Here is a 23,391-nt window from a genome sequence, read left to right on the forward strand (position 1 = left end):
CCGTTTTTCTTATCCACAAAAAGAATGAACCTGTTCATTCTTTCTGCAGACTCCGCACAGAATGCATAGCCGTCTATGAGACGGTGCATCCCCGTTTGGTCTTAGCCCACATTTTTCAGATTGTCCGCACAGAGTTTTTCCAAAGTGTGAACATAGCCTAACAGCGTTTTGACATGGGGAAGTATGATAGGTCCATTATTGCACTGATAAAACCGCATTAATTTTTTCAGCCGTTGTACCGCAGTTGCGGTTACAGTTTGAGAGAATCCCGATCACTGTAAAACAATGGTTAATATACCCTAATTCTTTCATAATGTAATTCTATACCACATGTTATCTTTTAATATGGCCCTAGAGCTAAACAAGGTTGGGGACCTCTGGTATAGACCACCTACTGCTCATGTCCACTTAAAAGACTACCCATTAGTATTAGTGCCTTCCCCCAAGTCCATTCTGTACCACAACTATCTCCATTGTCTGTCTCCTCTGTCTCTACCATTAGCTTCATCTTCTGCATGAAACCTAATCTGTCCAAGACTAGTTTTCTTGTGTTCCTATCTATGATTATGCTAACCACAAGACCATTGGTAATGCATGCTTTCAATCTGTATTCCATTCACCACAATAAATCCCTGAAAAAAAGAGCACAGCCCTTAAAATGTATTGCAGAAATTAAAGTGCCCAACTTTTACCACAGTGTGGAGAAATTCAAAGATTTCTCAAAACTCCAATCATGTTTATTGAATATTGCAATCTTTATCTGTTCTATGGTAACATATTTTGTTCAGTAGTTCCAGTCTGGCTGAAGAGATGCTGCCGGGCATTTCCTGCTTTCTGGCGATAATAGATATAGCTTATTGGTGGGTTTCTGACCCCCAGGCACCTGCCGATCAGCTGTTTGCAAGCATCCTTTTACACAGCGAAAGAAGGGGGGAACTGACACTTCCACTCAGTGGGGGAAATTTATCAATGTTGGTGTAGGTCGAAGTTTTTTGTAGATCGTTTTGGTTGGTCTAAATTTGGTGCAATTGCACCAAATTTACCATACTTGTGCAAGGATTTTGGGCAAAGTTCTAAATCTCCACACAGTTCTATTTGTACACCTGAGCTGCACCTCACAGGAAAAGTCACACAGGGATTTTGTTCTATTGCTTTGAGGCTCGGACTCCATTAAGGTTTTTTGTCCACCAGTAAAAACGCCAGACAAACTGTCACAGTTTTTTCCTGTGGAGGACTGATTCAGATTTGTCAGATTCGGTGGATTGCGATGATGACCAATGTTTTTTTTTTTTTTAATTGTCAATAAAAGGGTTAACGAGGGCTGTGGGGGAGTATTTTTTTAAATATTTTTTTTTCAATGTGTTGTGTTTTTTATTATCAATTTTTCAGGCTTAGTAGTGGAAGCCATCTTGTAGACAGAATCCATTACTAAGCCGGGGCATAGCGTTAGCCTCAAAATCAGTTAGCGCTAACCCCCAATTATTACCCCGGTACCCACTGCCACAGGGGTGACGGGAAGATCCGGTATCAACAGGCACGGAGCCTTAAAAATGGTGCTTCTGGGCCTAGGCGGTAAAAGGCTGGCGTTATTTAGGCTGGGGAGGGCCAGTAATAATGGTCCTCGCCCACCCTGGTAATGTCAGGCTGTTGTTGCTTGGTTGATATCTGTACTGAAAAGAGGGAACCACACACTTTTTTTATTTATTTAAAAAAAACACATTGGGTTCCCCCTATTTTCAGTATCAGCCAGATATCAACCAAGGAGTAACAGCTTGACGTTACCAGGGTGGGCGACGATCATTGTTACTGGCCCTCCCCAGCCTAAATAATGCCAGCCTGTTACCGCCTAGGCCCAGGAGCGCCATTTTTGTCTCTGCGGGCCTGTTGGTATGGCTCTTCCCGGCACCCCTGTGGCGGTGGGTACCAGGGTAATAATTGGGGGTTAGCGCTAGCTGATTTTGGGGCTTCCACTACTAAGCCTGAAAATTCAATTATAAAAAACACGACACATTGAAGAAAACATTTTATAAAAAAAAACACTCCCCCACAGCCCTCGTTAACCATTTTATTGAAATTAAAAAAATGCTGGTCATCGTCGTCTAACCCCTTAAGGACACAGGACGTAAATGTACGTCCTGGTGAGGTGGTACTTAACGCACTAGGACGTACATTTACGTCCTGTGCATAACCGCGGGCATCGGAGCGATGCCCGTGTCATGCGCGGCTGATCCCGGCTGCTGATCGCAGCCAGGGACCCGCCGGCAATGGCCGACGCCCGCGATCTCGCGGGCGTACGCCATTAACCCCTCAGGTGCCTGGATCAATACAGATCCCGGCATCTGCGGCAGTGCGCGATTTGAATGAATGATCGGATCGCCCGCAGCGCTGCTGCGGGGATCCGATCATTCATAACGCCGCACGGAGGTCCCCTCTCCTTCCTCCGTGCGGCTCCCGGCGTCTCCTGCTCTGGTCTGTGATCGAGCAGACCAGAGCAGGAGATGACCGATAACACTGATCTGTTCTATGTCCTATACATAGAACAGATCAGTATTAGCAATCATGGTATTGCTATGAATAGTCCCCTATGGGGACTATTCAAGTGTAAAAAAAAATTTAAAAGTAAAAAAAAAGTGAAAAATCCCCTCCCCCAATAAAAAAGTAAAACGTCAGTTTTTTCCTATTTTACCCCCAAAAAGCGTAACATTTTTTTTATAGACATATTTGGTATCGCCGCGTGCGTAAATGTCCAAACTATTAAAATAAAATGTTAATGATCCCGTACGGTGAATGGTGTGAACGAAAAAAAAAAAAAAGTCCAAAATTCCTACTTTTTTAATACATTTTATTAAAAAAAAAATTATAAAAAATTAATTAAGTACAGATCATGGCGCAAAAAATGAGCCCCCATACCGCCACTTATACGGAAAAATAAAAAAGTTAGAGGTCATCAAAATAAAGGGATTATAAACGTACTAATTTGGTTAAAAAGTTTGTGATTTTTTTTAAGCGCAACAATAATATAAAAGTATGTAATAATGGGTATCATTTTAATCGTATTGACCCTCAGAATAAAGAACACACATCATTTTTACCATAAATTGTACGGCGTGAAAACAAAACCTTCCAAAATTAGCAAAATTGCGTTTTTCGTTTTAATTTCCCCACAAAAATAGTGTTTTTTGGTTGCACCATACATTTTATGATATAATGAGTGATGTCATTACAAAGGACAACTGGTCGCGCAAAAAACAAGCCCTCATACTAGTCTGTGGATGAAAATATAAAAGAGTTAGGATTTTTAGAAGGCGAGGAGGAAAAAATGAAAACGTAAAAATTAAATTGTCTGAGTCCTTAAGGCCAAAATGGGCTGAGTCCTTAAGGGGTTAATACTCAATGTTCCAACCGGCTATACCGCTTATGCCCACCTAATGTTATATGCATATTGCTGGGCTAAATAATGAAGACTTTTATGTTTTGGTAGATATTGTATATCCATGCTGTAAATGAAAAAAAAAAAAGCATTACACAAAGTCCATTGAAATCAATGGATTCTCTATGAAAAGCATGGACAACCTAGGTTCCTCTATATGGAAGGCTTATGGAGTGGCTTTGTATAGATGTGGGTCTTTAGAGGGCAACCTCTGTCTATCATCCACATGAAATTCACACAGACAGAACCTTTAATCATTCATTCAGTTAAAAAATATAGGATAGGTATTGTAAGCTTTGTTTAGGTTTCGGCAACTAAAAGTTAAAATTCCTACCCTATCTTAAAATGTCACAAATACATTTACTAGGAGAAACAAAAAACGGACATTTTATAATCCAGTCCTTGTTTCCCCTAGTGGAAGACTTTCAGGTTGTCTCACACAGATTAGGACATCAGAGGATCCCAGGAGAATCAACAGGAACCTGCCAACAAAGATGTTAAAGATGATATCTGGCTACATTTATGGTGATATGCAGCTGTGGTAGTTAAGGGGGTACTTTGGCATCGTAAAAAGTTGACATTTACTTGTCCCCTTTTTCAGTTTAGGGGGTCACTATCTGTGCAAGGATGAGGTCATCAGCTGAGAATCACATGAGCAGATTGATTTATGTTGTAACCTTGTTATCTGGTCACTTGGCCTTAGGGTTTCTTGATTGATAGTATCTGTGTTATTCAGACCTCCGAGCAAAGTGCTAGATAGAAGAGACAGACATTCACAGAAACGTACCTTATTTTATAGAAGCTATGAGTCACAGTTACCTTTTCACCTAGGTTATGGTTAGTGTGCTGTAATAATGGAAACTGGGTGGGAATGATAATGTCTAGAAAACATCATAATAAATAGTTGAGCTACCTTTTTTAAAAGTTTAAAAAGTTTGCTTTGCAGCAAACAGGTTCTCCATGAATTGGCAATGCATCAAAACACGTATAATACTGACTAGGAGCTCTTAAAAAGTACCTGTCACCATCTAAAAAAAAAAATTCCTGTCCCTACCTGTTGCCCAACTATCCCTAACCCCCTCCCTGCCTTTAAAATAATTTTTTTTGAGCTTTAAAATGTTTTTTTTTTTATTTTTACTTTACCTTATTGTTCACTGTGGCCGGAGCTTCAGGCCGAGGAAGGGGCGTTAACTAGCGGGCGTGAAGCCTACTGGGAGCCTTCTTCCACCCTCTGCTCATCTATGCTGCTCTCCCCATTGGGAGCACACATAGATGAGTGGCCAATAGCACGGCAGGCTGTTCCTGGGTCTCCTCCTCCATGTTTAGCACTGCATGTGCTATCCAGGGAAGAGGAGTATAGGAGCATTGCCGGACCTGCTGTGCTACGCTTCTGTCAAGACCCGGGACCGATGTAAATAAAGAAAATGGTTTGTTTTTTGTAAAAATAATAGGTAATTTAGTAAAATGCCCCAGTGTTCCCCATGTCCGATTCACATGCAGGGAGCGGAGCTGTGCTATCAGTGACCAGACTGCACTGTCAGAGTTCGGACTCATGCCAGGCCGGTATGAATCTGAACTCTATGGGAGACTTGCGGCCTGGAGATCCCTAGTGGTCATGTCAAAGAAAGCTTCAAAAAATATATAAATAGACATTGTTTAACAGCAATGCTATTTAAAAGTTGTTTATTACAATGCAATGAACAACATACTCTTTAAAGTCATGTATAACACTGGCCAGAGTCACCTAGGTATGCATTCAAGTAGTTTTAATGTGTTAAAATACAGGTCAGATCAATAATATGATAGATTGTATCGGCTTGTTCTGCATGCAGTCAGGCTGCTGGGATTTGTAGTGCACCAACTGGACACAGTAATAAAGGCAACAAGAGGTCACACTCTGAGGTCAGCCCACTGCCCAATGCTTTGCTCAGCTTGCTTTCAAATTCTATTGGATTTTTGGGATCATCAGTTTCTGCTCTCTCTCTCTCTCTCTCTGCTTTCTCCATCCAAGATGGCGGCTGGAATGCAGTGTATAGGGTTTTCTCAGTCTCTTAAACCCACCAGTATGCTGTCTTCTGATTGGACTGGGAGCTGTATGTCACATTAATTATTCCCACTGTTCTTCAATGATCCAAATTAGCAGCTTTATGAACAAGCTCATTTTTCTCATGGATAAATTGTTTTCATGGCATAGTCAATAATCTGTGCTGATTTATTCCAGAGCATGTGAATAAATACCCCAGTCATAGGCAGCTGTCAGACTCCTCTGGTGGTGACTTTAAAGTTAAAGTTTGGAAAGTTAAAATTCTAATTTAACTTGCCTGATCCTTCCTTTACCTAACTTCATCTTTCATGAGTCAGAAGGTTGTTTTAGCTGAATGACGGCCGTCTGAAGTTGGAAAGAAGTTGACCGTATTTTACATTTTTGAGTGATAGTGTGCTAAAAAAAATCTTTCATTCAAAAAAGATCTTTCGACCACAATTATTCTTTTGATAAAGAATATTCTCAGAATATCCTTTGCCTGGTGCCACTAATCATGTAGGGCCCCTTTAAACAACTGTATGGCTATAATAACTGTGAAATGATTGTTTATCATATGATCACTCATTCAACAGTTGTTCAATCATTAACCTAATTCTATATAATGTGCATGACCACCTTTAGTCGGTCGGCCAGTCACAACAAAAACAGCAGGTTTAGCTGGCTTTTCTCTAAATTCTTATTCAATTCAGAATGTGTGAACAGGGCCTTAGGGATCCAAACACCTGATGAAAAGGGAATCAGCTTTACACACCTGTGAAGATGTTAAGATATTTCCATAACTGCATAAACGCTCATTCATCTTGAAAAAAAAGATCATGTTCATGAAGTAGAAACAGTCTTTTGATTTATCATATTGTCATAGCAAAAATTGGCAGTGTAGATTTGGCAGGGTTGTTTAATACATTGTCTGCTGGTGCTATAGGGGTAAGAAGTGATCACAATGAAGAATCCTTTATCTACCAGTTAGCAGTATCATTGTCATTGATTGTTAAAGGGGTAATATGGCTTTTTGCAAAAAATTTATATCCTGCTGGGGCCGAAAAAAGGAAAAAAAACGATACTTACCCAGCCCCGATCCTCCACTGGTCCCCCTAAGCTCCCATTCAGCTCTGTCCAGTCCCCCAATCTTCTGTCTTCTTGCTTTTTTCGAGACAAGCTGTAGGGAACTGGGGCTAGGTAAGCATAGTTTTTTTTTTGTTGTTGTTGTTTTTTGCAAAGTACCAGTTAACCCTTTTAAAGTCTTTGCAGGAATTTCAGGGGGAGGAGTTGCCTCTGAGTCCTGGTGAATGACAGAGCTCAGAAATTTCACACAGTATATATTAGGTGAAGAGAGGTGTTAAATTTGGGGGGTGTTGAATTTGTAGACCCAATAACTAATCCAAGGATGACAAAGTTGTTTATAATTACAATGCAGGCATACCTTTTGCTGCTTTCTAGCAGCCTTGATCAGCCTGAAAAATGCTTTATACTACGGAAAGCAATAGTCTGATAAAAGTGGCAATGCCCTGAGGCTGCCAAGCCTGTCCCCTGTATGTCAGCTGTCAACCCCCTGTATGTCCCCTATAAACAACGTTGTCATCTTGGGATTAGTTTATGGGGGTACATATTGGTGACAGTTGCTCTTTAAAGTCTGGAAGCTCCAAGTTACACCTCTGCTTACATATATATCATTTACTATAAGTGAACTGATATGATGATTTTCATGTTGTATATAAATCTTGTAGAATAGTTTTTTCTACACTCTCATAGGCACCATACTTTCTTATTCAATGCCTTCCACAGACTATAGAGAAATCCCAATCCACAAAAACCCTTTTTGCTGTGTGTGTCAGTCTCTTTCCCTCTTTTTTCCTCCCTGAATCTCTTTTCCCTCCCCCTCTTCCTGTAACACAAATCTGGATTATTTGCAACTTCACTTCAGACACGGGTTGTCCTCGTCATCCATGGAGATCAGGAGATACTCAGGAAGAGGCTTCACTTTCTCCCGTCTTTAGCTTTTCTGCTGCAGTTTATTGAGTTTACTACATCTTCTAACACATCATCTTTACATTTACTTACCCCTCTAGTCTCAGTATCACAGACTACATCTTAATAGCTCTTTCTGCTGCTTCCTAACAATACACAATCTGCTGCTTATTCTTAATATTTACTAAGCTCTTAAGTTCGTCTGAAAAACTCAACATTAATACATGTCCATTCCATCTTACACATTTTACTAAGTAAACCCTAAAGCCTAATCTTTACGAAAACTAAACAAGAGCTAAATCACATTTGCTTCTCTATATATTTTCTTCTCTTTCTGTACTTTTGCTGTGACCCCTGCCTGGGGATGAGTGGACAGGAAGGTGCCGACAGCTCCAGTGGCTTTTCTCTTGATAAAGAATTTCTTAACTCACTAAAAGGACGGATTCTACTGGCAGAGCTGGTAAGCAATTGAAGATGATTCTGTGGCAAAGAGTCTATCTATTATTTCTGATCAGGCCATCATTTATCTATCTATCTTGTATTATTAAATAATACGTTAAAAGATTTTCAGTTCAAAATGTTAGGTCTAGATATACTAAATGATGACATATATACATTTGTATAGCAATGAGTAATAGTATACAGATAAGCATACCAGAAGTAAATGTAACCAATATTTTCCATGTCATATCTCAATGTCAATCCTCTACACAATGTATTACTGCCACGGTAAGGGCCTTATTGAATGCATACTAAGGTAGTTAACACTTCTGCATGCTATTCAGTGGCTGTTCACGAAAGAGAAATTCTCGATATTAAAAAAGACATGTCACTTGGAATATGAGTTTTGTTTTCACCTTAAAGCGAACCTGTCACATTGAAAATGCAATCTGCTAACGGAATATTATAAATAGGTAGTAGCTGAGCAAATTGATATGTAGTTTTAAGTCAAAAGTTCCAGGATAAATTGTATGTTATTTATAGAATTCACTGCTTATTATGGGCTATGTAGTCAAAGGGGAAGTCCCACCTAGTGACTGACAGCTCCCTATATGCACACTTATACACAGATAACTGTCTGTCACTTAGTAGGACCACCCACATGACTACTTAGCCCAGTATGACTGAGATTTTCACACACAACCATTTCTAGGGCTTACAGAGAATGAGAACACAGCCAGTGAGGGGCAATTATGTGGATGAAAATGCCTTGGTTTTTGCGAGAGGAGAATGGGCAAACTGGTTCAAGAAGACAGAAAGGTAACAGTAACTCAAATAATCACTTGTCCAACCTTGAAGCAGATGGGCTACAGCAGCAGAAGACTACTCCGGGTGCCACTTTAGTCAGCTAAGGAAAGGAAGCTGAGGCTACAATTCGCACATGCTTATCAAAGCTGGACAACAGAAGACTGGAAGAACGTTGCCTGGTCTGATGAGTCTTGATTCCAGCTGCAACATTTAGATGGCAGAGTCATAATTTGGTGTAAACAACATAAAAGCATGGATCCATCCTGCCATGTATCAATGGTTCAGGCTGGGTGTGTAATAGTTTGGAAGATATTTTAGTGGCACACTTGGGACCCTTAGTACCAACTGGGCATCATTAAAACATGACAGCCTATCTGAGTATTGTTCTGAACATGTCCATCCCTTTATTAACACAGTGTACCCATCTTCTGTTGGCTACTTCTAGTAGGATAATGCACAGTGTCCCAAAGCCCACGTATTCTGAAATTGGTTTCCTCACAGTCACCAGTTCTCAATCCAATACAGTCATCCCTCAAGCTACAATAATACTTGGTTCCAGGACGAACATTGCACATTGAAGCCATTGTATGTTGTGACTATAACTCTAGTCATTGGTTCCAGTGTCTCGAAAATGTCAACCCAAAATAATTAAAGAAGATTAAAGAAAAATGACAAGATAACTAAAGGAGATAAAGGAAATTCTTATTTAATAGCTGATAGAAGCTACAAATCACTTCAATCATAGTGGGCAGAAGCTTTTCCAGGGTCCTGTACAGTATGCAAAGCTACAGATACAATATTGAGCCGCCCTCACCTGGTGTCCATGGGAGGAGCTAGTCCTGCCATAGGTAAAGAGCAGTAAGGCACTATACAGTAGGAAGGCACTACTATTCAGCACATCTGTGCATGTACATCAGTAATACGGGGGATTTACCGGTCAAATGCTCACTCTAATTGGACGGATCTTCCAACCATTCATACAAGCCACGGATTCAGACTGTGTGCAGCATTGTATGTTGAGTCTGGTTTCAAGTTACAATGGTCCAGTAAAGACCACTGTATGCAAAAAATATTTTAACTTGAGGCCATTGTTACTTGAGGGATCACTGTACAGCACCTCTGGGATGTGGAATAGATTTACATTATGGATGTGCAGCCAAAAAATCTGCAGCAATTGCTTAATGCCATCATGTCCATATGGACAAATATCTGGGGAATCTTTCCAAGCACCTTGTAGAAAGTATGACACGAAGAATTAACGCAGTTCTGAAGACAAAAGTGTGTTCAACCCAGTACTAGCATGGTCCTCCTAATAAAGTGTATAACAATCTCCCCAGCTCCTCTTGCCAGATAACATAATGTCTGAAGATTGGAATGCATTTTCAATGTGACAGTTTCCCTTTAAATCACATAGGGATACGTTGTTGTTTCAAGTATGATGCTTATATTTGAGCTGTAAATAGTGCAACAATTCTGACATCCTGCTAGTCTTATAAGTCACACTCTAAAAGTGTATGGGCAGGAAACCATTTAGAATAACAAAAATGTAAATGCCCCAAGCAATCAGACATTTATCACCTATTCCTTGGATAGATGATAAATGTTCACAGTGGCACAACTATGGTATATCATTACCTTTCTGGGGACTGAGGGTCCCCCTACCCTGGTGTTGCCAGATGCAGTATCTACCTGGAGAATGAATGGAGAGATGGTCATGCAGATACAGAACTTCCAATATGTAGTAAGAAAGAAGAGATGGCACTCACAATCTTGCAGCAATGTGTAGAATTTATTGCAGTCAGGTCAGGTTACAGGTTGGCCGACGGTCCGGTTTCTCGCTATCAAACAGTGCTTTCTCAAGACCATTGGGAAAACGCTGTTTGATAGCGAGAAACCGACCCATCGGCCAACCTGTAACCTGACCTGACTGCAATAAATTCTACACATTGCTGCTAGATTGTGAGTGCCATCTCTTCTTTCTTACTAAATATTGGGCTTTCTAGTACAAGACGGAGAACCACGAATGACAGCCGATCCGGGCGTGAGATAATGACTGCACGGGAACATATGCCTTACCACTCAGTAGAGCAGTGTCGACTTACCTTTCAACTAAGATACAGAACTTACAACGCTGTACCTATATCAAGCATTAACCAAGTGATATTCAGATGTACAACCATACCTTTATTCATACATTGGATGCTGGTGGCCACCTCAAATAACAAAATGGGGGACTGAGGACACCTGTTCTCAATATTTGGAAACACAGAGGTGAACATATAAAGCATATCATCAACATTTTCTAGAACATATAAGGCTGGGTTCACATTTTTCAGCAATACGGGGCCGCATACGGCTGGGGGGTGCTAAAACCGGGTGCTCCCCTATCCCTGCCGTATGCTGCCCATATGTAATTCATTTCAATGAGCCGACATACGGCAGAGATACGGGAGCACCCGGTTTTAGCTCCCCCCAGCCGTATGCAGTCCTGTATGGCTGAAAACGTGATGTGAACCCAGCCTAAGGCATATTTTGTAGATATCAAAATATGTACCTGCACCACTTCTTACCTGTTTTAATAAATAAACTAAACTAAATAGTCATTTGGCTGTTACCAGCTGGAGGTATGTCCATATACGGTTTAAAACTATTCAATCAGAGCTTGCAGTACAGAGACATACCCACAGCTGGTAACGCCTGGTTGGCTATTTAGTCATCTCATTTCTAGTAAGAATATCAGATGAACAAGACAAGGGTATTATAAAAAAAAAATGCTCCAGAAATGTTATTTCCTATGCAATACAGGTATTTACTAAAACAGTCTAGTGGTAAGCAGCCGCAGGTTCTCTCTAAATGTCTCAGGTGGGAAAACCCCCTAAAGTATAAGTTTGTTTAGCAGTCATTGAATGGCACAGGATAGCAGGACAACATCCTGTTTTTTAGGGATAATTGATATACTGCAGTTTTCTTTGAAAGGCTTCCTGTGTATGCATTGACATGCGAATGGTGGGTAGGAAATTAAAGGTGAATCTACATTGTAAAGGTAATTTCCCACACTTCTTTTTGTCTACAATATATGGGTCCTATGGAGGTCTTATTCAATGAATATTCATTTACAGTAATAAGTACCAATCTATATATATATATATATATATATATATATATATATATATATATATATAAAGAGAAAGCCTGACTCACTGACTCATCAATGCCCAGCCTAAACCCTTGGACCTAGAAAGCTGAATTTTTTCACTGGTGTTGTTTTTAAGACGTAGATGAGGAATAAGAAAGGATTTTTTGAAATTCAACCCTTAAGGGGGTGAAAAAGGAGTTGAAAGTTTGTATGGAAGTCCGTCATTTTTTAAGCTAGAAGCACAAAACTTTGTTTTTAGGCTAACAATTAGAGATAAAGAAACACGTGTTTTCACATTTTCTAAAATTCCACCCCTGAAGGGGAGAAACGGGGGTTCAAAGTTTGTATGAATTAAGATTAGGTTGATTTTTGAATACCAAAATTTGCACCATTACTCTTAAATAAAAACAACATCTGTCTGTATCTGTATTTACATAATAATAATCCTTGGAAAAATTTATCAAAACACAAAAAAAATTGCACGCACTGCACAGTATATAAGCAGAGCAAGAAGGCGGGCCACCTCATTATAAATGCGACATGCACGCGCTGCACCCGTCCTAAAAAGGATGTTGATCTTCAATTTCATGGAACAGCAGATGTAATGTTTGTTAGAGTTCGGGTTGTTTGGATGCCGTATACCCAGAGCGGCCTCATTAGTATAGGATCATAAAAAGTAGATCTATGTTACGCCAAATTTAACGCGAGCGAAGCCGCGGGCAAAAGCTAGTAATTAATATTCCAATTAACAATCAGGCAGGAAAATGTGAGAAGAGTGGTGTATTGCTTGACAGATTACCTCTGCCCTTACCTGATAGATTAGAACCTGATCCTCATTTCCTTCCATCTTGTTTCTCTCAACAGGTCCTCTGCTTTGTGATATTTATCTGTTTTGCGGCGTCCATATCTTCCTATTTGGCAGCCCCCTTGATTGAGCTTATCATCACACTCATCTTCCTTATCATTTTCTCAAGTCACTACCATCTTCGCATCGCTGCCCTCAACTGGCCCTGCACGGTATGTAAAACATTAGGAAACGTGTTAGGTTTGGATTTATGTTACCACACCCCAGAGTGTAAATGTAATTACAGAATTTATCAGAATTACTAAGTACACATTATGTTTATCCGGCTTAATGTCCTGTAGCATGTAATGAGTCGGACAGGTATAGTCTCAGTAGTTGAAAGTGCGGGAAGTAATGTGGATTTCATTAGTAATCTCAGCGGTTAATTATTAAGTTCTTTCCACTATGTGTGATAAATACAATGGGGAACCAGGCCTGACAGGCTTCAAGCTAGAACCTTCTGTCCACCTAGATGTTGATATAATGCTCAATAAATAATAAACATTAATATTGCACTGCATAAGCATCAAGTAAAATGACTCCATTAGTACTGATACTGCAATCTGTCGCATTCAGGATTTCCTGCGCTGTGTTTCTGCTGCAGTCATTTTTTTGGTAGTCTCAATTGTGGCTGCTGCACGGAGTTCAGGGGATGGAGGTGCAATTACAGCAGCGGTAAGTATTGTGATGCACCACAGTTACAGCCTGTGTTATATGACATACTGGTTTGCTTGTTGAATGGTAACCACTCCCTTTAAAGGGGTATTCCCCTGGCCAGCATGCAGAAGTAAATGTTCCGAACGCTGTTTTCGCGCTGCGGGGGTCGGTCACGTCCTTCGTGATGTCATGATCACGCCCCCTCAATGCAAGTCAATGGAAGGGGCATGACGACCATCATGCCCCCTCCCATAGACTTACATTGAGGGTGCATGGCAGTGATGTCTCGAGGGGCGTGGCCGACCCCCGCAGCGTGAAAATAGCAATCGGAATATTTACTTCCGAGCATTGGCCAGTGGTGTAACCCTTTAAGAGCATAAGGAAAATAACTTTTGTTTGTTATTGTTGTCTTTAGAAAGTGTTTTTTGAAGTCATTTATTTTTGCTTTGGTTTTGCTTACATGCGACACATTTATCATGTTTCACAAGAGGAGTTTATAAACTTGGCGCATTTGAGCAAAAAACAATAAATCACTTTAGAACACTACTTTGTATGATTCTACTCTCTCCACTACTCTCCTCTGCAACTTTTCTGCACAAAAAGTCACAGTTGAGCAAAAAAATTTGAGACTCCAAAGTCTCTCCAAAGGCAGTTTTATCAGCCAGATCATGCGCCGATTATATGCAAAAAAACTACCTCTAAAGACAATGATAAATGTCCTCCCACTCATATATATGCTTCATATTAACAGGAGGCCTAGATAACCTCCATTTATATTGGAGGCCAGAATGTCCTTCATATTAATAGAAATCCTAGGGGCATGAATTATCCTTTGTATTTGTTATCAACAAACATGCTATAAAAGAAACCACTTTGCAGAAATGATCTTTACTTTGTATTAGAAGCACCAGTCAAACCTATTTTTCTTTTCGTTATCTTTTATAAGGACATGTTCAATTTTTAAGAAATTATTCTTATAAAAAACATTCCTTTTAATAGGATTTGTCAATCTGACCTTTTATATCACTTGCAGATAGTAACCCCCTAATGCACTTAGCTGTGCCCCTCCTTAAGAGTAGATAAGATTGTACTCACAAAAACAGTGTCATTCCTTTCCCACAAGTTGTACATCATTGCTTCCCTTCTGTCCTCAGCAGTGACTGCAGTCTCCCTATTTCCATTAGTTCACTTTACTTTACCCAGCAGCCACAGTTCCTAATTTTGTCACAGCAACTCAGTAGTTAATCCTTTCTCCAGTAGAGACAGTAGGACCTCATCTCTTAGCACAGTAGTCACACAGTCCCCATCCCCCAGGACTCACACCAGTACACTTTTTCTCTCATTAGGAAATATAATCTACTTTAACCCCTTGAGGTCAATTTTCATTTTTATGTTTTCATTTTTTCTCCTTGCCTTTTTCCACAGAGCCATGTAAGGGCCTGTTTTTTGCAGGAACAATTGTACTTCATAATGACAACCATTTTACTACCGTGTTAAGTTGTACTGTACGGGTGGGTTGTATTGAAACCCCCTCCTCCACAATTTTGCAACTTTATAACGGCCTGTTTGAAGGCCCATCTTTTGTGCCATGATCTAGTTTTTTTGGGTACCATTTTTGTTTTGATCGCTTTTCTTTCTTTTTTTCTGATATATGATGGGACCAAAAATCAGCAATTCTGGCATTTGGTATTTTTTTTACATTTATGCCGTTCACTGTGCAGGATCATAAACATTGTACTTTCATAGTTCAGACATTTCTGCATGCAGCGATACCAAATATATTTTTATTTTTTTATTAATTGGAAAAGGGAAGGGATTTAAACTTTTATATATTAAAATGTTTAATTTTACACCTTTTGTGTCCTCATAAGGGACGTTTATATGCAATCATTAGATTGCAATGTACTGCTCAGTACTATGTAATAAAATAGCACTGATCAGTACTATCGGCAATCCTCTTGTACAGCCTACTCAAGAAGATCTGCAGCCCACACAAGAGGATCGATCATTAGCCCACACAAACCCACTGGCACCGATATTTTGCCTATAAATGCCGTAAAATGGCACTGTACAAAGTTCCTCGCTTTGGCGCCATACATTTATTGTGCGGGTTCTAAAGGGGAATAAAGAGACGACCCATTTTCAAAAACTGTCAGACGCATGTTCATTTGGCTGACAGTTATCTCTCTTGACCTCCCCATACACATGGCCGAACTTTCATGTTTCCCGTATGGGCAGGAGAGGGGTAGGCCACAGCCAGATAGGTCTAGCTCAGGCTTATCCCTTCCAGAAATAAAAAGGGTCAGGCAGTAAAAATCAAAAACATCCATCCCTTCTCTCCACCAACATCATCTGTCGTGGAGAGTTGGGGGGGACGCTCTACACCATAGATGGATGAACCCACTGGCAGCTCTAGTCTGAGGTGTACCACTTTTTCTGATTGTCCATATATTAATCCAATCGCATCTAAACTATTGAGGTGACATAAAAGATAATAGTTAGTATGGTCGAAAAAAGACATATGTCCATCAAGTTCAACCAGGGAATTAAGGGGCAGGGGTGTGGCGCGATATTGGGGAAGGGATTTTATATTTCTTCATAAGCATTAATGTTATCTTCATAAGCATTAATGTTATAATAATAATAATTTATTTCCTGCTATAAATGCCTATATTTGGTGATGATATGGTCACAAAAGACTATGGTACAGGCCAAAATGTTTAAATGATTATTTTAACATTTTCAGCCCTGCACATTTCAACCCAGTGTATTTCAACCCAGTGTATTTAAGGACCAGCTTTCAGGGTTATTTTGCCCTTACTTCCTTATGTTAGAGGTGTAAAGGGAATGTGCTTCCCTCAAGTTATTTATTTTAACATACACTCTCTGTTTACATTGCTTATCATCACCCCACCTGTCGAAAATATGAGACTTAACTTCCTAGGTGTATAAGAATGCAACTGTTTTCCAATATATACAGGTAGACTAGAAATATATATATATTTACAGTGTATACATACGCACACATACTGATCAGCTATAACATGAAAATACAGGTGTAGTGTGTAATATTGATTATCTTGTTACAATGGCACCTATCAATGGATGGGAGCTATGTAAAAGTCAGTCAGCTCTTGAAGTTAAAGGGGTACTCCAGTGGGAAACAATTTTTTTTCAGATGAACTGGTGTCAGACACTTAAAGAGATTTGTAAATTACTTCTATTTAAAAATCTTAACCCTTCCAGTACTTATCAGCTGCTGTATACTCCACAGGAAGTTGTTCTTTTCAGTCTGACCGCAGTGCACAGTAATTCTGGCTATGACAGAAAGGTGCTATAAAACAGAGTGCATTACAGCTTTCTGAGTATAGAGCCACTTAGTAGTACAGATATCTGAGTGCCCAAGCTAAGACCTCAATCACAGCCAAAAGCAGCTGGTCCTGTAGCATTAGAACTGGACAGCTGAGCAATGGAAGAAAGCAGCCTGATCTGATTAATAATATTTTATTTGACCTTATGCATGCTAGTGTATTTCCTATGTGGGAATGGGATGGAACTAGGATGCCCTATGTTTCTCTGTGCAGTGTTTTGTTACTTTGGATGTGTAGTGTCCCGGTACTGTATTGCATACCGTACCTTGTATGGTGGTCCCCAAAGTCAGAGTTACTACATTCATGTAGGGTCCCCCAGGTGGGACAGCCCCTAGTCGCCTCCTTCTTCACTAATTCTATAATGTTTAAATGTATATATTTAATATAATATAATGTATATTAGTATGCTTACCTTGTTGGCGTCGCGGGACCTTCGGTCATGTGACTATGTTAATTCCTCTATGGTATGTTGGAGGACCTTTGGAGGTCCTTGGGTCACATGGTTACCCATAACTCTTTGTACAGAAGATTGACAGTTGTTATGGACCAGTGAGCTTAAGTCCAACCCCTGCCCATATAAGAGAGCTGTAGCCAATTATCGCTCTCTTGGGTTGCTGCTCTCGTGGATGCCGGACTAATAGGATGGATCTGCATAACTTTCAATGGCAAGCTAGGCCAGAAGCCTGCCGGCCTCAGCCTGAAACTAAACCGTGAGTTAAAATCTCAATCCCCACTAAAGCTAGGACCGAATCTAAACCCCTAAATCCAGTGGATCAGCACAACAATTACCTTTCTAAGCTCAATAGACTCACGAGGTCCCAGCCACTTGTCAAGCTCTAATAATCTTTGTTATATGGACTGTTCCTGTTCATTATTGCCTAAAATCTTCAGTAAAAGTTCTAACAAGTTTCTCCGGTTGTGGACAATCAATTATTTCCTATCTCCCTATCGCTTTTGGAACGGGTGGCGGAAGGACAAGTATACAGAGAATAGTCCTCACCCTGGCATCACAAATAGAAAGGGTTAAGCAAGCACCCTTTAGTAACCGCACAGCTACACCCCATATACCCCAGATGTTACTTTGGCATGTACAAAGTTGACTCCTTTATGGCAACAGTATTCCGTAATTCCAGTGGCCCCTGTAACAGAATAATTCACTCTTCCACACTGCAAAACTGTTTAGGAATGACTTGAGGAACAGCTTGGCCTCCAAATTGCTCAGATATGAATAAAATTGATTAGCTATTAGATTTGCTGGAAAAACAAGTCTGATACATGGAGGCACCACCTCAAAACTTACAGGACTTAAACTGTACCTGTGACTTAAAGATTACCTCTCATGATCTTTTTACATTTTATAATCCTCCCAGTTTACTGCCCCCATCATGATAAACCACCATCTGCCTTTATTTTTTTTATTATTTTTTTGTTTTCTACCTCAATATTGCTCTGTATTTTCTGCTCAGTTTCAGTCAGATTCACAGACTGGGAAGGGGCATTACCCAGCAGGCTGTGACATCATCTGAAGCCATACAGGGGAGAACTTCCTCCCTCACTCTGCTACACACAGCCCAGAGCGGTTCAGTGTGAGATGAACTATGATTCGATAAGCCTGCACCCCCCCCCCCCCCTCAGCACTCCAGACTGCATTTCCTGATTTTGGACTTCTGCCAGGCCAGCAGGAGTCCAAAGTCTGTGCTAGAGATGGGGGGGGGGGTGTACCACAAGTAGGGAGACACCTAGTGGCAGCTTTTTTAAACACAAATAAAACATAGAAAAACTTCATTTTTTTTTAACAAAGTACATTAGAAAGATTTTTTATTTACCATAAGGAGTGCAATAGCAAAAAAAATTTGTTTATGAGAGTGCCCATTTAATAAAACTAACGTTTTTATTAGTCAGGGTCTGAGTGTTCAGACCCCTATCGATAACTAGAATAAGTCTGTGTCAGTGAGACCAAGATGGCTCCACAGACTTTCATTATTTCTCTACAACATATCTAAAGTTTATTAAAGTGACAGTACCCATTTAAAGGGTCTTTATTAAGCACTTCTTGGCCCCTCCTCTCAGCTGTGAGTGATCATATTAGTGTCTAATTGGATAACCACTATCACTAAGAAAGGAGGGGTCAGAGACCAGAGGACACCAGTAACATCCCCGAGAGTGTTTGTTTATCTGGTTACTGGTGACGCCTAGCTCTGGGCTGGTCAGCTGACCTTGTTAGTTCACCTGTGTGTTGCCTATTTAAACCTGCAGTGTGCTTTCAGACCTCACCTGTGAAAGACATTCTTTAGTAGCTAGCGTTTGTATCTGTTTTTCTGATTATTCCTGTATTTCTAATGTTTTGGCTTGGCATTCTGACTATTCTACTGTATTTGTGATTCGGCAATTTTGACAACTCCTGGTATAGATTCGGCTAGTAGACTTTGACCTGTGTGTGTTTAGTTTTACTTTTGTTAGTTTGTGTGATTCCATACAGAATCCCGACCTCCATCTGTTTTGTAGTTTATTTTGTTGACAGTGACTTCCATCACTTATCTAGGAAGGGACTGTCACCGTGGTTGTTGATCCGCTATTTAGGGCGGATAGGCAAGTAGGCAGGGATAGAGGGAGTGGGTGAGATCAGTACTGCACTCCTTCCCTGCCCACACGTGACAACACCATAACCAGCATCCACTGCCGACAGGTCAGATCAGTTTTAGTTGGAGAGGAAGATCTGTACAATTACATTTTAATGTTATGGCTGAACAGTTTGTCTCTATCTATTTGTCTCATGCATGCCTTTATGGACAAAATGTGTCATGGACATACAATATCAAGCACAGTATGATAGCTCATGTTTTGTGCTTTTTACACAGTCATTTTTTCAGTAGCAGACATTTTATATTGCCATGATGATTGCTAGAGCGTGCGGCACTGATCGCGGTGCCGCGCGCTATTAACCATTTAAAAACTAAAGTGAAAGTTGCCGGTTAGCTCAGGGAGCTGTTCGGGATCGCTGCAGTATAATCGCAGCATCCCGAACAGCTGTAGCACAGGAGGAAGGTCTCTTACCTTCCTTCCTGCAGTCCGATCGCCGATTGAATGCTTCAAGCCTGAGATCCAGGCTGGAGCAATCAATCTCCGAAAACACTGATTGATCCATTCCTATGGAGATGGATCAATCAGTATAAAAGATCAGTTAATGCAATGTTATAGCCCCCTATAGGAGCTATAATATTGCATAAGAAAAGTGTAAAAAAAAATCATTAACCCTTTCAATTATCCCTTCCCCTAATAAAAGTTTGAATCACCCGGCATTTCCAAGAATAAAAAAAACACAGTGTAAATAAAAATAAACATATGTGGTACGGAAATGTCCGAATTATAAAAATATACCGCTTTTTAAACCGCACGTTCAATGGCGTACACGCTAAAAAATTCCAAAGTCCAAAATAGCGCATTTTTGATCACTTTTTACACCACAAAAAAAGTGAATAAAAAGTGATCAAAAGGTCTGATCAGAACAAAAATGGTACCGCTAAAAACTTCAGATCACGGCGCAAAAAATGAGCCCTCATATCGCCCTGAACACAGAAAAATAAAAAAGTTATAGGGGTCAGAAGGTGACCATTTAAAACGTATACATTTTCCTGCATGTATTCATGATTTTTTTCTGAAGTGGTACAAAATAAAACCTATATAAGTAGGGTATCATTTTAACCGTATGGACCTACAGAATAAAGATAAGGTATAATTTTTGCCGAAAAATGTACTGTGTAAAAATGGAAGCCCCCAAAACTTACAAAATAGTGTTTTTTCATCAATTTTGTCGCACATTGATTTTTTTTTTTTTTACCATTTCACCGTAGATTTTTGGGTAAAATCACTAATGTCATTACAAAGTAGAATTAGTGACGCAAAAAATAAGCCATCATATAGAATTTTAGGTGACAATTTTAAAGAGTTATGATTTTTTAAAGTTAAGGAGGAAAAATTGAAAACGAAAAAACAGAAAGAGCCCGGGTCCTTAAGGGGTTAAAATCTTTTCACATGTCACATACTTTGATTGGTTGGAGTCTGGTTGTTCAGACGACCACTGATCGCTAGATAGAGCCAGTAGAGATGCATGGCTGACTGCTTTACATCCTGGGTTTCTGTCCCCCCCCCCCCATCTCATTGCATAAGACAGGCTCCATACACTTACTATATAACCGTCCCATACAACAAGACAGAGAGAGCAGCGACATGTCAAAAGTGGCAGAAACACCTTAAGTGAGTGTGATTAAGACATTGTTCATTAATATCTTTAACTGTTTCTTTTGCAGCTGTTTGGATTCCTATTGGTTGGAGTGTTCTCTTATGATGCTTATAGCATTTACAAGACAGAAATCACAGACCGGGCCGCTGAAACAGGAAATGGTAAGCAAGCTCTGTCAAACTACAAAATTGTGTAAACACGTTATATATGTACTGTTTCCCTTTACCTATGCAAACAGATAAATATTAACATTTGAATAATAGTCTTACATGTAATGTATTTCTGTAGCATAAGTCTAAGCCTGCATCTCCAGTGGTCAGGTAGTCTACTGCTAGCATCAGAATATAATGAAATTAGCAGTAGGAATGTAAGGAGCCCATATATTGTACTTGAGATGTGCCTTCTGCTGTTGTTTTTCCATGCCATAAATGTAGTAAGTAAAAATAAGAATAAATGATTCCAGTTTCATATATGATCAAAGGATATCCACCAGTGGGTTTATGGACTATACACATTGTAATAAGTATATAATTTAATAACTGATTTCATGGAAATCTGACTAGAATGATTCTTCAAATCTAAATATCATGACTTGCTTATATCTTAGGTGCTGACAATCCATAATTGACCGCCAGGCACTTGGAACTGACACAAGGAAAAAAAAATAAAAAAAGTCATTGCTATATCAAGGTTAATATCCTCACTAGATTCTACTCAAAACTCATTTCACCTTCAACATGATCTGAATTCTGTTTTTATCAACAATCCTGTCCTGAGCCAACCCCTCACATCCATATAAGAGATATACAATGTGAAGATTGTATTACATCTGTGTCTTATTAAATGTGTTTATTCTACATAGTCTTGTGATGATTAGTATGAGCATACGTAACTTGTTGTTCTGCCAATGTTTAGAAGGAGGACTTAGTACTTGATTTTAACAAGAACCTAAGTAAAAAAAATGACAACTAAAATTACTAATGGTCATGTGATTGTACAACCGGCAGATGTGCCTAAAAGTCAGGTGATTGCATATGCTACAAAATATTTAGGGAGACAGCCAACCTTGATAGACCCACTGAAGCAAATGTAACATAGTAACTTACAAATGTATATTAGGTGGAGAATGTATAATAAAATGTATGATGGATAGTTTAATGAATCATATATGTTGTATTTTAAGATACATAGATTAGGTAGATAATTTAAATAAATTGATCAAATATGAAGACTGCAAAGCACTCCTGAAGATCAATATTTGTGCCTAGCTACGCAGACTTGATCAGAGTCCAGGACATAAGAACAAACTGTCTTATCACTCAAAAAATCTATTGAAGAGTGTTTATTATCCCATATTAGGCAGTAACATTTCAATACCTCTATGAGATCTTTTTGAAATCATGTAATAATAGTTGGGATTGAAATGTTGCTGCTGAAAATTAATTAATAAACACTCTACACTTTATTTTTCACCAGATTTGAATGCTGCAACAGTTTGTGAATGGATGGTTGACCATCATGTCTATGGGGGTCTACAACTCTTCCCAACAGATGTTGATGGGCAGCTATCTTATGTGTATGGCTACCATAACTGAACTGAATATTCAGCTGTTGGCCAGACTTGTGAAGCTTGACTTGCCTCAAAAATTTACTTAACTGAACTAAGTCAATATTTAGATCCATTGCTATCCTCTAACAGGCAACAGCTGAAGCCTGAGTTGGCCATAACAGTGTAGCAGAGTTCCATTAATGTTCATGAACCAGTGGTGAGTCAGTGCAGGAAATACAGTAAATTACAACTGCAACTGACATCTGATGACTGAACAGTGCTCTGCTGAGCCGCCATGAGGTTGATATGGGAAATTATCCAACCATCTCTAGTTGTAACCATGAATAATGAAGGAGATTTATTGAGCAAACTGATTTTTCTGTCACAAACTGAACCAACAAATGGAGTACACAGCCACCTGGGAGTGGAAGAGCAGGAATCTCAGGCAAAGAGAATAAAACAGCAATATTTCTGCAAGGAGTCCTTCTACAAGCTGAGGAAGACCACTGTGTAGAAAAATGGCTGTTTTATGTTTCTGTGTTGTGAAATAAAGCTTTGAACTCTTTGGAAGTGGCTTATACTTTGTTGCATATTGGACTTGTATATTGGACTGGAATTTAGTAGAGCTCATCCTTAGGCAAACACACCATTTCTTTCTCTTTTGCGCACATTACATGTCTTCACACAAAATTAGCAGGTGAACATAGCCCAAAGTGGTAAAAAACAGCCATTATATCTAATGTGTGTAATGTGGACCTCTTAACAGTACCTGTTTGCTCAGACTGGTGCAGGAAAGTAATGAGCAGGTAGACTAATATAACATTACGTCTGACTACATACTCCATGCACATGGGCGTAGGAAGCAGGAAGGATGTAAACCCCCTAGGAAATCATGCGAGGGGGACTG

General features: G+C 39.7%; 1 protein-coding gene across 2 annotated transcripts; it reads left to right on the top strand.

The window, feature by feature from the left end:
- Window positions 1-7,264: 7,264 nt before the first annotated feature.
- CMTM5 (CKLF like MARVEL transmembrane domain containing 5) lies at window positions 7,265-23,049 on the top strand. 2 transcript variants are annotated; one of them, XM_056526409.1, is made up of 5 exons: window positions 7,265-7,899; window positions 12,688-12,840; window positions 13,244-13,342; window positions 21,003-21,096; window positions 21,543-23,049. In XM_056526409.1, exons 1-5 carry the CDS (start codon window positions 7,804-7,806, stop codon window positions 21,557-21,559), a joined length of 459 nt encoding a protein of 152 aa, XP_056382384.1. In that variant the 5' UTR covers window positions 7,265-7,803; the 3' UTR covers window positions 21,560-23,049. The 2 variants fall into 2 exon arrangements, with proteins under 2 accessions (XP_056382384.1, XP_056382385.1); XM_056526410.1 differs by lacking the exon at window positions 7,265-7,899 and adding an exon at window positions 8,608-8,699.
- The last annotated feature ends 342 nt before the right edge of the window (window positions 23,050-23,391 follow it).

The sequence above is a fragment of the Hyla sarda genome, chromosome 1, assembly GCF_029499605.1.
Source record: "Hyla sarda isolate aHylSar1 chromosome 1, aHylSar1.hap1, whole genome shotgun sequence".
Classification (NCBI taxonomy): Eukaryota; Metazoa; Chordata; class Amphibia; order Anura; family Hylidae; genus Hyla; species Hyla sarda.

Coding starts and splice junctions, on each gene's coding strand:
- CMTM5 (XM_056526409.1), top strand. CDS start 7,804: ATGAGTGGACAGGAAGGTGCCGACAGCTCCAGTGGCTTTTCTCTTGAT. Junction 12,841..13,243: donor CCCTCAACTGGCCCTGCACG/GTATGTAAAACA, acceptor TGTCGCATTCAG/GATTTCCTGCGCTGTGTTTC. Junction 13,343..21,002: donor GAGGTGCAATTACAGCAGCG/GTAAGTATTGTG, acceptor TTTCTTTTGCAG/CTGTTTGGATTCCTATTGGT.